The sequence below is a fragment of the Galendromus occidentalis genome, unplaced genomic scaffold, assembly GCF_000255335.2.
Source record: "Galendromus occidentalis unplaced genomic scaffold, Mocc_1.1 scf7180000075860, whole genome shotgun sequence".
Classification (NCBI taxonomy): Eukaryota; Metazoa; Arthropoda; class Arachnida; order Mesostigmata; family Phytoseiidae; genus Galendromus; species Galendromus occidentalis.
In genome coordinates, this window is record NW_003803850.1 from 643,787 (window position 1) to 658,740 (window position 14,954).

General features: G+C 50.4%; 2 protein-coding genes across 2 annotated transcripts; both read right to left on the minus strand.

Annotated features, from left to right (window-relative positions):
• Positions 1-1,409: 1,409 nt before the first annotated feature.
• Positions 1,410-3,994, minus strand: LOC100902763 (nudC domain-containing protein 3). Its single transcript, XM_018641618.1, has 7 exons — positions 3,795-3,994; positions 3,540-3,669; positions 3,108-3,343; positions 2,848-2,981; positions 2,418-2,527; positions 2,096-2,283; positions 1,410-1,612 (listed from the first exon to the last, which is right to left on the minus strand). The coding sequence occupies exons 1-7, from the start codon at positions 3,893-3,895 to the stop codon at positions 1,594-1,596; spliced, it is 918 nt and encodes a 305-aa protein (XP_018497134.1). The 5' UTR covers positions 3,896-3,994; the 3' UTR covers positions 1,410-1,593.
• A 3,678-nt stretch (positions 3,995-7,672) lies between these two features.
• LOC100902913 (uncharacterized) lies at positions 7,673-8,817 on the minus strand. Its single transcript, XM_018641616.1, has 2 exons — positions 8,506-8,817; positions 7,673-8,392 (listed from the first exon to the last, which is right to left on the minus strand). The coding sequence occupies exons 1-2, from the start codon at positions 8,815-8,817 to the stop codon at positions 7,673-7,675; spliced, it is 1,032 nt and encodes a 343-aa protein (XP_018497132.1).
• Between the last annotated feature and the right edge of the window lie 6,137 nt (positions 8,818-14,954).

Consider the following 14,954-nt stretch of genomic DNA (forward strand, 5'->3'; position numbering starts at 1 on the left):
CTGATGAGCATTCCGGAGCCCTGCTTCGGATGCTTAACCGAAATCCATGAGTAAGTCGCCAGATATCTGGAATGATCTCCCCGGGGTACTGTGACGCCTCTCCATACCGTCCTCTAGACGGAGCCTCCGCAAGCCGAATGATGGTAGAATCCAATTGGGCTTATTCAATGAAAAAAGGGTTTTCGGGTACTTAAACATACTTACAGTTGAGCAGCCAGTCTGAAACTTCGCACATAGTCCTTTTTCGCGGAAAACAGTCCGCAGAAAAAAAATCAGCGAAATCGTCGATATAGTTTTCGATCTGTGAAAATCGTCATATATCTCCGTCCCAACTAATCCCTTTTCCGATCTGACTAGCGCAAATGAAAGCTCTCAGACTCAGCTTTCCAACGCGCCTTCGATCGTCGCTCTACGACGGACCGTTCCGGAGATACAGCTCTCTGAAGTTGGTCGCCGAAGCGATTTTCAAATAGGGCCACATTCCCTGCGAGACCCTTTTCAATGTTTTTGCGAATAAAAAACTGAACGGATTCGACCGATTTCGCTCTGCTTGGTCTCAAAATGCTCGTAAAAGCCTCCTCTATCGAATTGTCGAGGTCAGACCGCTTCAAAGGTCCTAGTTTTTCCGTCAAGTGCTTTCGAAGAGGTCCCTCTCCCACTTTTTTCTTCTTTTTTTTAGTTTCCGATGGCTCTAGCTCAGAGACCACTGCTACGAATCGCACCAAAACTCGGCCAGGTATAGCCCCAGCCGAGGTCTATCCGCCACCAAAGTTTCATCGATCTAGTCCACTCAGGGGCGGAGCTAGAATTTTTTGAAGACGAAAAATGGCAAAAAATCGAAAAATTGAAATTTCGGGAAAACTAGACCTGATGGAAAAAATCTGTTACGAAATTCGGATTCAGCGCCCCCGGTTTACCCCGAAATAGCCATCACTTTCTTTGTAACGATTTGGCTGTCGAGTTGTGTAATTATCCACGATCCGCCGGCCATGTTTCACCTAATGGAATCTCTCCCTTCATGGGTCCAGCTCACCGGAATGAAGGATCAGAAGAAGATAAGTAATGGAACATAACTCTCGGAGAAGTGGAAAACGAACGTGAATCAATGGGCTCTGTGAATGATACAGCTTCGAGGCAATATTTTTCCCCAAGTGAGATCGTATGACGGTCCACGACATTTGGACTACTTCTAGTTATTTTTATCACATTCCGCCTATTCTGGAGCCTATTCCCCGAAAGAACGCTCAGATGGGCATCATGGCACTTTTTATTTACAGATCCTCGAACGCTTCCCCTATGAACATCCGGTATTCCGTATCTCCGCTGTACATTACGAGCCCTCCGAAGCATTCCAGGATTCCTGAATGGAAACTCATAGGGAGGCCGAGACGAAAACTGCTGAATCCCGATGCCAAGCTTCAGAGCAAACAACCATTTACTGGCCGTCAACGGATTTCCTCGCTCGCGACTTCGGACCACCACACCGTAGGAGAGATAGCCCGATCCTCTATCAGTCTTGAATCTGAAGGTCAACCATCGAGGGGTCGAAAGGTCGATCTTTGAAAGGCGAATCGTCCTTGTTCCACGCCTTTTTCAGTAAGTCTTCGTAGGCCTGAAACAGCGAGAGACATGGCCTCGCTTAGTCTCCTCATGCGATGAAACCTCTATGTAGTTTCACAGACAGAGAGGGGATGGGAGAATTCGAATCTCTGATTCCTGTATCCGATGGGTGTCACCAGAGATATAATCCGGATCGTATAGATTCTGCCAACGACAGGCATGAATCTACTGACTCAAGGTGACGGATCAATAGATAGTTCCGCTGTGATTCGGTGATCTGAATCTTCGCGTCCCATGACTCCCATGAGAATGAATACCCCGACCTCCAGCCCACATGAGACTTTCCAGATAGGGGATTCTCAGTCGGTGTCTATTGGGGAGAGGCTCGCTTTCAACATGGGGCCTACAGGAGACGGAAGGCCCCTCGCAGGTAGGTTTTTGAGATGATCAGGAAATTCCCAGTTTCATCACTGCGCATGCTTCATTCAGCCAGAATTCTGAGGCATACGTGGATCTATCTCGGTGGCATACAAACTTTTTTTTGGGGTCAGGTCTTCCCAACGCCTTATCCATGGTTTCTTGCTGCATTTGAAGAATTTTCATCCTAGCTTCATCATCGAGCTCATCAAAGCGTTTCTCTATCTCCAGCTCGCCCAAGTTGATCTTTTCTTCGTTGTCCAGCAGACGATCCCACCATTTTTCCGAACTCTTCTCCAGAGCGATCTGTGTGCCGAGATGAATTAATGAAATTAGGGTACTCTGAGCAGATCGGAACCAGCATGATCATGAATATACATTCGGGCATACACATGATGTCCTCGAGGCTCGTATCCAGCACCAACTCCGGTGAAACTCACATGTATGTATTCCCCAGACGCTACGGTCCACACCAACTCCGATTCTTTGATGGGGTAGCTGAGCTTCCCGTCCATTAGCGTCACTCTTGCACCATTGTGGAGGGCGGTAGCTGAAGACAGAAACTCCCGCTCAGTCAACTCACTCATAATGAGAATACTCAATGGAAAAATTATATCCTGATTTCCCGACGATTCCCGATTTCCTGACTCCTCTAAGTATTAGCAACTTCCTCTCGTGTTCCAAGTATGCTCGGAGAATTCCATTAGATCGGCATACCCGCATAAGTCGAGGTCTTCCCTCCACCAATCGGATGGGAGCCAATTGAACAAACGAGGGGTGAATGTCGCTGGAGCCACGAGGAGCTGTGCAGGATCATTCCGAAATTGCTTTTATGCGTCTCGCAGAATTGAAGGAACCGACTTAACTGACCTTTGAGATTTCCTGATGAGTACTCCACGTTGAACTTCTTGTGGTCTTTCGTAATGTGAACCTTCACGTCGACGTCATCTTGTGTTTGGGACCAACAGTATCCGTCACACTCCGCTCCATTATATGCATCATTGCTGGTGGAAAGTAGAGGTCCTTATTGAATGGGATACTCCGGAGTGCGAGTCGGGGGAGCAGGGAGCTTGATTGGGAAGCAAACACTGCTCTACCTCGGACAAAAACAAGCTCGTCCATCCAATCACCTTTTAGTCTTTTTACTCTGTTTGGTGGCATCGACTCCTTCCGGGGGAATTCTCTGACCGAATTCCGAGAGGGGCCTGGCATCTTCAGCGGAAGACGTTCCCGGGACATTGACAATTACTTCATCGCCTTCCCTCTTGATGGAGACTTCTTCTCCATCCATGGAGTACACCTCCTCCACGTTGGCTATATCCGGCGCGCCACTTCCTTCGGCAGCAGCCCTGAGCTCGTTGAATTTCTGGGAAAGATAAACCTCATTCTTTCCTCAAGCGGAACAATTCGAGAACCCAAGCCGGATGCTGTGAGCACGGAACGTTGGCTTGACAGCGCAGTCATGCATTGAGAATTCAACTTCCTACCATGCTAGACATATTCCTGATCCCTTGCTCATTCAGTTTGGTATTTTTCTCGGTACTCGTAGACCAGGCTCTCACCTTCTCATCTTCATCTCTCGCAATCTTATTGTATTTGCAGAAAGCGTTGTAGGCCACTTTGGAAGCGTATCCGTGTGGATATCCCTCTTTGAAACCGCGTTCAGAGTCTTGAATTTTGTAAAAGTCGGTCCTAAAAGAATCTTCGTGGTGTTTCAGAATGCAACGAGAGTCCAATACACCGGGAAGATATACTCATAAACCCTGGCGTTCCTGAGACTGATCACTTGACACTGAGATTGAAACCCCAGACCTTACCGCCGGTAGAGAAATCCGAATACTTTGTCGAGAAAGACCTCCGCCCTCCCGCAATCACTGAGAACGTTCAAGAAGTCTCCATCGAACCTCGTATCTCCCATGGCGGGGATTCCTTGGTCGGGATTCCTCCCAGCCAGAAATGCTATCAGACAGGAACTTGAGAATCTATGCTCTCCGATTCGAATGAGCGGATAGTCGACGACGACAAAGCGGAGGAATCCCACACACCACCTGAAAAAAACGGGTATCCCGTATTCAGTATAAGGGAGCAGAAGACCGATAAAATGCCCGCGAAGTTTTCGCGGGTCAGGTATCCAGCAAGAACTTTCACCCGAACTCAGCACCTCAGTCGAGGTTCTCGCGAACATCATGCGCGTCCGGGGAAAAACAATCCGAGCCCACATAGCTCAGCGTTGCGGAGTCAACAAGCAAGATATCGAGTTTCCGCGAGACATAGAACGAAATACCAGCGAAACGAAATACCCTCTGAATGAGCGAGCATCGGGTTTCCGAGGGTGGGTGGTGTGCGCTGAGCTGTTAAGCATCTCACGGCAAATCTGATTGGGCCTTCGGAAAACCATGAGGAGGGGCGCGCTCCCCTCGATTTTCTTGGAAACATTCATTCCCGACAAGATCCCCATCATCGGTTTGTCCTTGGAGGCTACGACGGCGGTCGCTCGAAAGCTTTGTGGTGGATGCGCTGGTTGCTGGTGACTCGCTTTCGATAAAACTGGCGCACAGTAATCCGCGTAAAGATGCAGCACATTCAAGCGAAGTCCCTTCCCAGGTAGGGGTCTGAACTAGGCATTGCAGCGGTTTCTAACCGCGGTTAAAAATCGCGATTAAGCGCTCGAAATCGCGGTTTTTAATCGTGATCAATCGCATGCATATTTCGATTGATAATCGCAAATCGAGGCCTGCCAATCCAGACGTCAAAAAGCCTGAGGATCAGTCATAGCTCTCGCGAAATGGCTCGAAAATTATTCTCCAGCCAATTACCGAATAGGGGAACGAATATAATATGATTTCCGGAAGAGTTTTCCGACCGTTGGCTCAGCTCCTAGAATAGCTCGAGGAATATCATCTTCGATCTCGGCGCACAGCACGTAACATTGAGATTTCACGTCCGAAGGCAGGTTGGATGTAGACCTGACAGCGGCGGAGCGTGCATCGACGTTTTCGTTGCTCAAGCGTTCGAAATCTAAACATCAACGATACTCTTTGCTCGTGCCGCGAGAGCCATCAAACGCTCCATGCTTGATCATCGTCTTAGAGAGTACATCTTCTCCGAAATTCGTCGGACTCCACGATCCTTCCAACTCTTGATTCATTAAACACTCAAGCGGGAGATTCCATTCTCAGCTCGTCATCTCCCTCCCCCCCCCGAAAGCTTCAAATAAGCTACAATAGAAATATATCCATGTTCACATGCCGATTTCGCCTCAGATCACTCGCTGGAGCGATTATAATCGCGGTTAGCGGTTTCTCGGCTCCGGTTAATCGAAACCGCGGTTCTTCTGAATTGCGGTTATTTGCAATGCCTAGTCGGGACATGACATCTGACGACGCCAGATGTCAGTCGGCGCGGTGACGCGACGGCTGGAGACGGTCGATCCACCGAGATTTGCCCCAACGGACGCAGGTTACGATGCCGTCAGCATAGACTTTCCTCCTGCATTCGCTCAAATACCCATGATTCCCGGAGCACCCTAAAGAGTTTCCGGATGCTCATTAATAGAGCCTGGAACTTCGGGCAGAGTGCCATAAATGCCTCGTTTCGCCTCACACCGTTTTTTTGCGACATTTTGCCTTTTCTTCGTTTTTTCGGGGCATTTCGCCTTTCCCACCCTAAAGTCGAGTTCGAATGTTGCTTGGCAGGGTTTTTTCGGGCAAGACTTCAACCTGGCAACCGGAGAAAGCTGCATTTGCTCTTCAAGTCCGACTACGTACCGGAACCATAGCCTTTCTCAGTATCATGTGATCGATCGCCGAGACTCTGTCGCGCGTGAATTTCCTCCGCCACGACTTCAATTCTGCACTGAGCTCCACCATGTCGTCGCGATTCGAGTATGAGTCTCGGCCCACGGACTTTCGAGAGTTCGCTGCAGAATCTTGATAGGTACCAGAAACATAATTGAAAATCTAGAAAGCAGCGATGCCACCGAAACTGGAAAGTCGGAAGACTTGCTTGAGCTCTCATGTTCCGAAAACGCTTCATTGGTCAGCGTGAATGAGGGGCGCTCTTTTTGTCGACATGAAACCCTCTGACCATCGACATGGCCTTACCAGAAATGCGAGATACCATTCCATCGCTGACTGTAATGCTCAAATCCTTATATGAGAGGTATATTCGATGAGAATTTCGACATAAATCCGAGCATCACTCATGTTTCCCGATGATTTCCAGTGCTTTTTTCCTCGTTTACAGTGCCTTTCCGTTGATTTTCGGTTACTTTTTGCCTGCCTTTCCTCGAAGTTTTCAGTGCCTGGAAGTCCCGGCCCTACTCATTAAGTTGTCGGCGAACTTCAACAGTCCGACCGATGCCGCTACCCGGGGCGACGTGTTAGAATCTCCTTTCAGCATTCGAAACCCGCTTCTGATTCGAGAGGAGGGTGAGCCCGCCTATGAAGATCTCCGACAGACAAAAATCTGCTTCCGAGATGCCATAAAACGGAAAGAAGTTTGGTGTTCTCTGTCCCGGCGAGAGCACCGCCATAAAACTGGATTCCAGTCGCAACTCTCGAGGTGCCTGACCCTATGTACCTATTCCTTATAGAGATCCCAATCTTCATGTTAGAGAGCATAGCTGATGGAGCGCATATGACCCCAAGCAGACGGAAAACGCTAGACAATACTGAATCGAGTGAACCATCACATCCTCGTGAGAGGTCAATCTATTTATCTCCTTGAATCTTGAATCACTCGTACCGTGTTTTGAACTATGACCCATCTAATGCAGGGAGCAGATACATATTAGGCGCTATCGCCTTCAAAGATTCACATACTTGACTGCTACGCGCTCTTTTGTATATTAGTGGGACTTCTCCCCTTTGCCCCGCTCGGTCTCGGTATAAGCCCCCTGCTACATGGTATGAAACTCCGACAGTAGAATCGATACCGTTCATCCAGCTTTGCCCTGTCCGTGGGCTCCCGGCCGAGTGAGGAGAGCCGGAAGGCTTTCATGTCATTACTCGTCGGGTACTCTCTTCTCGAGAGAGCCCTCCCGACTCGTTCGGAATCAACTCCCACCATTGAGAGCCACCTCTTGTGCAATCTACCCCTCAAGTTTGAAGACGTGATGCTGGCGCTAATGGCCGATCTAAGTGGCCTCGAAGTAATTCATGACTTCATGAACATCTCGATCTTCTGCTTGATGCCTGTCAATGTGACGATGTCTGATCCTGAGAGTACACGGAATTCTCTTCATGCACACGTTCGAAGGGAATGTATTTCCGAACAAGACAGAAACAAGTACTCGATCGCGTCTCAAGAAAGGAGACGTCTCAATTCTTCTTAGGAGCCGGTCTTTCTACGCGTCACAAGTCCGCTATCCGCCTGAGCTCCCTCTCCGCGGTCCACGACAACTCGGCCGCGGGGACAACTCGGCCACTACGACTACTCGGCCACCACGACAACTCGACCACTACGACTTCTCGGCCGCGGGGACAACTCGGCCACTACGGCTACTCGGCCACTACGACAACTCGGCCACGATGGAGGTTCAGCTGGTTTGGCGTAGACTGGGGAACGAACTTCGAAGAAAGACTCGACTCGATTTTCTTGGAATCAGTGCCTCTCATGACTTCATAAGAAGCTGTCAATTATCTATTGAAGGTAGAGCGGTCACTCTCACAACGAAGTTCTGAGGATTCATCTCTCAAGGATTCATTTTGTACGTTTGGGCAACGCCTCTCATGGTATCTGTTAAGGTATTCGTGTCCACATTTCCGGGGATGCGCAGAATCTTTTGGTCGTTCTCGACGTACTCATTCTTCTTGCCCTCCGAGGTATGCCCAGCTATGTATCGTTCCAAGTCGGCATCTTTGCTATGCTGTACGCTACGGATCCCGTCGATGAAGTTCAATATGCCAGGATGCTCGACGCGGAATTGGCGTTGGAGACTTCTATGAGCTGCCTCCGCGTAATTGTTGGTGCGACTGTCCCCTCGCAGTGTGCGCTCATAAACCGTCCACATAGAGACTGGAAACAAAGGGTCCCGTCGTGCCAGCGAACCGTCGTTGTGAACTCGAAGACGACCAATGTACGTGTCTTCGAAGAAGTCCAGGACTGGTTGCAACTCATCTGGCAATTCGTTTCGGAGCTCTCTGAGAGCGTCCTCGAGCCTTTCCGGAGGAACGAATGCGAGTGCGGAGATCATTTTGGCCTTCAGTTCGAAGTCCGACACGTTGCGATACCGTTTGCTCTGCCCGTTAGCCGCAACTTGTTTTTTCATGTTTCTTACGAGGTGGAAAAAACAGCCTTGGAGCAGAGCGTCGGGGATGTGGGAACTGAAGGCATTCATCAGGGCCTTCTCATAATCCATCGATATGCTTGTTGGATTGAATGTAGGCCACTCGAGCGAGAGCAGGTCGATCATCTGGAATCAAAGATCGGAAGCCGGGTAATACTCGGAATGATGAATAGAAGGTCAAGGGACATTCTAAGCTGTATCATTCGATAAGGATATAAAGCCTGCATTCGAGAACGTACCTTCCAATACGTTTCTTCTGATTTATTGGGAAGGAGAGCGTAACAAATCGGAGTCACGCAGTTGTGGCGCTCGGCGAGGATGGCTAGAACTTGAGAGAACCGTTTCGGGGCTAAACTTGATGTGCCATCACAGTAAATCTTTGAAACTCTACCGATCCACGAGCCCGTGCTCTCTCTGCAGAAGATAAAGATTCGATTGGGATCATCAGACCCGGAATCTCCGAGCACGAATCGTTCCACGACTCCCGGAGTACTTTCGTATACACCATATTCTTCAGGAATGACAATATCCCGACGATCCGTGTAGTGCATCGAAGGTATTCTGGTTCGGTTCCTTACTCTCTGGATTGTTCTCTACAACGATCGATTCGACTCGAGGCTTCCATTGACCGCCAGTGAGGAACTCGCGCGAATTCTGTTGAGTATCTGTTGCGGTGCCTCTTGAGTATCAACTGCTCGGCGCTTCATCGCCGCTTTCTTCTGTAGTACGTCAATGGCCGCAGAGCTCGGCAGGTCGGTATGATTTCCTCTCACAGTGATCTCCCTTGTCACGACAGATCTATGGACTCGGGCTAAGCACTTCTGACTTTTGCTTCCCTTGTGCTGACAACGCCAGAACTCTGTCGATAGATCTTTACTCATCTTAGCAAAAAGGTATAGATGGCCATCTTGGGCTAACTTCTGTTTTCCGCGGTGACTTTCAACGGTGGCTTCCATTTTCGTCGCGTTGCCGGCTCGTTGCACAAACACTTCGGATCCACGCCATGCGGAGGGATCGGCTGGAAGTCTCTCGAATTCGACGCTCGCGTTCAATTCAGGTGGCGCGTGCAATACACATAAGACGGAGTATGTACACGAACACGTCGCGACGTGCGCATCGTCATTCGACGTCTGCATTTCGTTCTGCTGTGCTCGAAAGGGACCGAGCCAAGAGCTCATTCCTTCACAAATCATCCAATCCATCGCGAACCGATATATCGAAAAGCCACCTCCGTGGCCGAGTAGTCGTAGTGGCTGAGTTGTCCCCGCGGCCGAGTAGTCGTAGTGGCCGAGTTGTCGTGGTGGCCGAGTATTCGTAGTGGCCGAGTAGTCGTAGTGGCCGAGTTGTCCCCACGGCCGAGATGTCGCGGTGGCCGAGTTGTCGTGGTGGCCGAGTATTCGTAGTGGCCGAGTAGTCGTAGTGGCCGAGTTGTCCCCACGGCCGAGATGTCGCGGTCCGCCCTATCCGGCGGCGACGCGAAAAGACCCGAGTGTCGTCACCGTCGAGCAGCTCGCTACGAATCGCGTACGAATCTGTAAACAAGAGAGGAATGACTCTGAGTGAAAGTGACCCTTCAAGAAGTTACTGCGGGCATATTTTGGAGCAGCGTCTAGTCCACCGCCGCGAAAATAATGAGCAACCGATCTCGATCATCCGGCATCTGGTCCGCGGGGACCGAGATGATGCGGAGGTCAATATGGAAACGATTAGCGCGTGAAAATCCAGACAGCAGAGCCCTCCGAGCCGCACTGTCGTCGCGCTGAGCTCACATTGCTTTGAGATTGAACCTGCACTTGAGCCGAACCTGCGCTCACGTAGTCGAATCTATACTCAAATCGACCCTGCGCTTAATTTGGCCCTGGGCGCAAGTCTAGGGCCAGTCCCGCCCACAGGAAGCATGACTTCGGAGAGGATTCCATTGAATGGGGATCGGAATAAGCCCCCCGGTCCTGAAATGTTTCATATGGCCATGGGATCGCGATTCGCCAAGGTCCGATTCTCCGCTCAAGACACAGCTGGCTTCGGTAGTGTCACGCAGCGACATCATAAGAAAAACAGAAACGACTAGTTCATGTACAATCACACATCCAGAACTTAGAGCAGATACATATATGCGGTAAAGTGCGGGTCTCGGTCCGATTGAGCGGTGGCCTTGTACACAGAACGACCTCGACACAACGAGAATCGGTACGCCAAACCAGCAATAGGAGGAATAAAACCCCACCCCATCAAGCCGGCTCACCGTGAAAGTTGGCCCCTGGACTCGAATAGTAGACACGGATCAGAGCGTATCCGCAAGTCGTACATCCGCGAGAGATGCTCCCAAGGTCGAGTCACCGACTCGGAAGACTCAAGGAGTCCGGCGAGCATCGCTTTCGCCTTCGATGCATAGACTAAGGGTCAGGAGACTTCCCTCGATCTACCCCAATGTTGGAGTTCTGCTTCCTTGTTCTCGCGGCCGGAATTTCGACCACCGTGATGTGGCCGCTCGCCGATCGGACCTTGCTGATCCGGCGAGTCGCTCGCAACTCGCATCCGTATGAGAAATCGGATAAGGGAATTCTGTCGGCAGCCGCGGATCGAGCTACATCCTGCTTTTAGCACGAGAGAGGAACGACAATTTTCGCCGTTCAGAGAAGCTCGCTTGGAACTCTGCTGCGGCAATCCTAAAACGGAGAATCATCAGGCGGCACATCAGAAACATCAGAGGAGCGTAGTGGCCGTGATCGGAGGCGAATAAGCGAACGAACAATCCGAGATCAACATGAACGTTGGTTCAAAGTTCAAATGTCATCCAGCGCGTCTTCTGGAAAGTCACTGGTGCATTCGGAGAGCCCTCCATCCCATGAAACAGCAACAACCCGAGAGACGTTTGAAAGCGCACCGCTCGCAGCATGCTCAACACATTGGCCAGCCAGAGCCTGGAGAAGTAGGATTCTACCGTGTGACTGCCATCCGGGCGAGAGTTGCTGGGGAGGCAACTCAGACGTCGAGCGGAGCGCTCGGACGTGTGGTTTTCTAATTTTCCACTCTTCGCTTACTCAGTGATCGCTGCTCCCGACCGCTTAGTTCATCCATCCGGGGTAGCTCTAAGTGACTACTCGTGTTCGGAGGGATTCTGGATCAAGCTTTGGATTTGTCCGCCAAGGATGTGCCCAATCTCTCTCGGCTGATCAGGTCAGAGGTTTTGTCCAAGTTGACATCCAATCGTTATCAGAAGTCAGCTCGTCAAACCCCTCTTCGATATCCCGCGGATGACGATGCTCTCGATCGGCAACCATCGTGAATTCTAAACTCCGATGATCGGAATCGATTTAGAGGGGACAGTGACTGACCAGCAAGTCGGTGAGATGGAGTACTTCTACCGGCTATAAGCAGCACGGTTCGGTTTGGAGAAAAGAAATACCTATCTATTCGATTCGGTGAAGCACATGTTTTGCCTGCATACAGCATCCATGCTCGTTGGACAAACTCTCACAGGAGGGGTTGTGCCTTCGCGTGCGGTGAGAAGCTCGGACGGTTCGAATCGATTTCTGATTGATCTTCCGAACACCGGAATCGGGCTCCTGAATTCTAGCCCCCCACCCTAGTGCGGAGCGCTTGGTTTAAAGACGCGGGGTCCCGTTTCGGTTCTTCATCACCAGATGTATCATCCGAATCGGCAACGCGAAAAAATGTGAAAAAATACCCTAAAAAATCAGTGACAAAGCTTGGCTAGATCGCGGGTTGATCGCTGCAGTGAGATGCCGGAACTGTGCTAGAAGGCGGGTCTAAACGGAGAGAGGAGGTCCGGGGATTCGGAACAGTCGCCCGCACTGCAAGGAAGGTGTGAGAGATAGCTTCCATTCACTGTGAGAGTATCGTCCCATTTCGGTGTCCGCGTCTCTGTCCAGAGTCTCGAATCGAAGAGACATTGAAGTCGTGACAAGCTCCAGGAGCGATAGTGGCGGGTGATGAACGTTCAAGAACCCGAAGCAAAGCAAATCGGTGACTTCCCGAGGGAAAAGGAATGATTTCGTGTTTCCGATTGAGGTGCTCTGATTCCCGAGGAGTTTCGTGGACAGTCTCGGTAGGATTATAATCTCGAAATGCGAATGCCCGAAAAACTCGGCGAGTCGACTCATACAGGTGGGTGAAGCTTCTTCCGCGACCTCAGTCAAACCGATAAGGCGGAGCCGCCCCGAGCCTACACTAGCGATGAGGCACGGGAGGATTCGGGGAAAAGACGAGACCTATCGCTCATCTTCCCGAAGGAATCCCAATCTGGAGCAGGTCGGATACGCTCTCGCACCCTCAGAGGAACAAGTGAGACTCAGATGGACTGAGAAATATGGGAGATCGTTCCAAAAGGAGAATCGATTTTTTCTCTCAAGGATATCGAGGTAGAGTCTCGGAGTGAAACCGCAAGTTTGCTTTGATTTATCCCCCTATCATTGAGAATTCCCTCTTGATCGATGCCCCTCCACCTTCCGCTCCTGAAATGCAGCAGAATGGGAATACTCTCCCATTGAGCTGACCTCCTGGAGTTCCGAAAGATTGAGTTTCACGAGTCATTCAATGAAGAATTCTGTAAGAGCCAAATATATCATTCTACTATGCCGAGTTGATCCTCTGCGCGTTGCTACCCCGTGGAAGGTTCGCCCTTGATTCCGCATGATGAACGCGGCTTTCGATTAGAAGATGAATTGATGAGCAAGAGACTCTATGGGAGCACGACCTGATCATGATGAGAACGGGAAGTCACGAAGGAATCGTATTGTTGATTAGTCACCTCAAGTTAGATATCCGGGCATCTGGCCTTGTTGTTAGTTCCACGGAGGACATCTTTTCGGAGTGAATTGTTGAGCCACTAAACTCATGATCGGAAGCGCACCCCTCGACTCGGGAGTGTACGAGCTTACAGCGGTAGCACTCCATAGTTACTGTTATCATGGATAGATAGGCAGATGATCAGAGTGACTGAGCGATATCGCAGCCGATAATTAGTTTAAAAGATCCGAGGAGGTGATTGATGAGTTCTGGGCAATTATCTTACGAAAGAGATCTGAGCCCCTTCGAAAACTATTATTCAGGCTGAGCGCTTCGCCAAGCCTCAGAACGCGAAGAACCACAAGCTTCAAAGGCGGAGCGTCCAAATATTGTTAGGAGTGCCCGAAGGTGCGGTTTTCATCCCGAGCAGGAGCGATATGTTTCTACGCAACCGGGATCAGCGCAGACGATGGAACAGGCGACGCCGAATCAATGGCTCCACGAAATGAGCCCACGCCTCGGAAGAGATTCGGAGGTTAAGCAAGTTCCGAGAGAGGGAGTCTAGGACCGGCGGGAAACCTTCAACGAAATCAGTCGAGGCTCTGGATGTCAGTCGGATCCGAATCCAATGTGAGAAGGAAAGTTTGAAGCCGGCGGCACTCCGACCACACGGAATCTGTCCATGCCTCAATCCTCGTCCTACGATCCGGTGCGATTCCAATAGTAGACCTGGAAGGCTATCATTCCGAAGCGATTGGCGTACTCGTTCAGAAATTACGAATTCCGGCGGTCGATGAGGCCAGCGAACACTGACATTTACGGAACTCGTAGCCTTCGACGATCGAGCCGCAAACGAAAATGAAGGCGATCACGGAACATCTGTTCGGATACTGCCCGGTCTCCCAAGGGGAGTTTTCAAAGGAGAAAAATGTCCCGAATTTCGAGGGAGCCTCCGCTCAAGGTGATACGTGAGAGCAGTGAGATGTGGTATGCCCCGGTCGACAGCAAGAGCTCGGAGTCCAAGCCATGTCAATTCAGCCAGAGTCGAGCAGTACAAAAACGGAACAAGATGAAACGTAAACTGTCAACAGAACCAGGGCTCCGAAGTCTCCTTCGAAGAAAGCCGTCCCGGAGAGGAATGAAGTCGAGATCCGTCGATGTCCGCCAAAAATCCCGGAGACGACAGCTGTCCCAGATCACCACGACTGCCTCGATCCTTGACGCGGCGCACGCGTAACTAGCTCCGAACTCCTTCTGCAGTAGCTGCGCGATGTTCCGAGACTCCGTTTACTTCGACACCCGCAGCGAAACTCCTTTCAACAAGCAAGAAGTACTGCCTGATCTCAGAAGCGGAACTCTCGCCTGATCGTTCTGCCCTTGACGTGTTCGATTATCTGGGTGCCCTGATCCCGTCCTGCACTGGAAAGAGACGCTCGGGAGGAAGACGACTGCTGCAGAATGTTATTTATGACTTTGTCTTTGAAATAATGCAATCGGTCCCGTGGAAGTGTTGTTTGACATCCCTTCGAAGAAATGTTAATTAATGCCTAGAATCCCTATATTCCGTTTGCTGTTTGAAAGATCGCCCAAGTTCGCTGAATGTGGAAATAAGTGCTGTATGCCACCATTATCCGATTACCTTCGTTAGCTGAAGTATTGTACAGTATGTGTAGAGTTCTCAAGCTCAGTTTCATGATTCCTGCGGCTCCCCCTGAGAATTCGTGAGAAGCCAGGAGAAATCTGTGAATGGAGATTAGCCCCACAACCCATACCACACTTGTAGCTTAGGAAGAATAAGGCCCCGATAGAGTCTCTTGCGTCTCGCCTAGAATCAAAGATCTCGATCTACAGAAGCCCGGAGCTTCACTCGATCGCGCTACTGATGTTATACCGTAGGGACGGTGGAAGCAACGCGCTCGGATAACGATTGTGCATGGAA

Coding starts and splice junctions, on each gene's coding strand:
- LOC100902763 (XM_018641618.1), bottom strand. CDS start 3,895: ATGGGAGATACGAGGTTCGATGGAGACTTCTTGAACGTTCTCAGTGAT. Junction 3,344..3,539: donor CGAGAGATGAAGATGAGAAG/GTGAGAGCCTGG, acceptor TATCTTTCCCAG/AAATTCAACGAGCTCAGGGC. Junction 2,284..2,417: donor CGTCTGGGGAATACATACAT/GTGAGTTTCACC, acceptor CTCGGCACACAG/ATCGCTCTGGAGAAGAGTTC.
- LOC100902913 (XM_018641616.1), bottom strand. CDS start 8,817: ATGCACTACACGGATCGTCGGGATATTGTCATTCCTGAAGAATATGGT. Junction 8,393..8,505: donor CAGAAGAAACGTATTGGAAG/GTACGTTCTCGA, acceptor CTTTGATTCCAG/ATGATCGACCTGCTCTCGCT.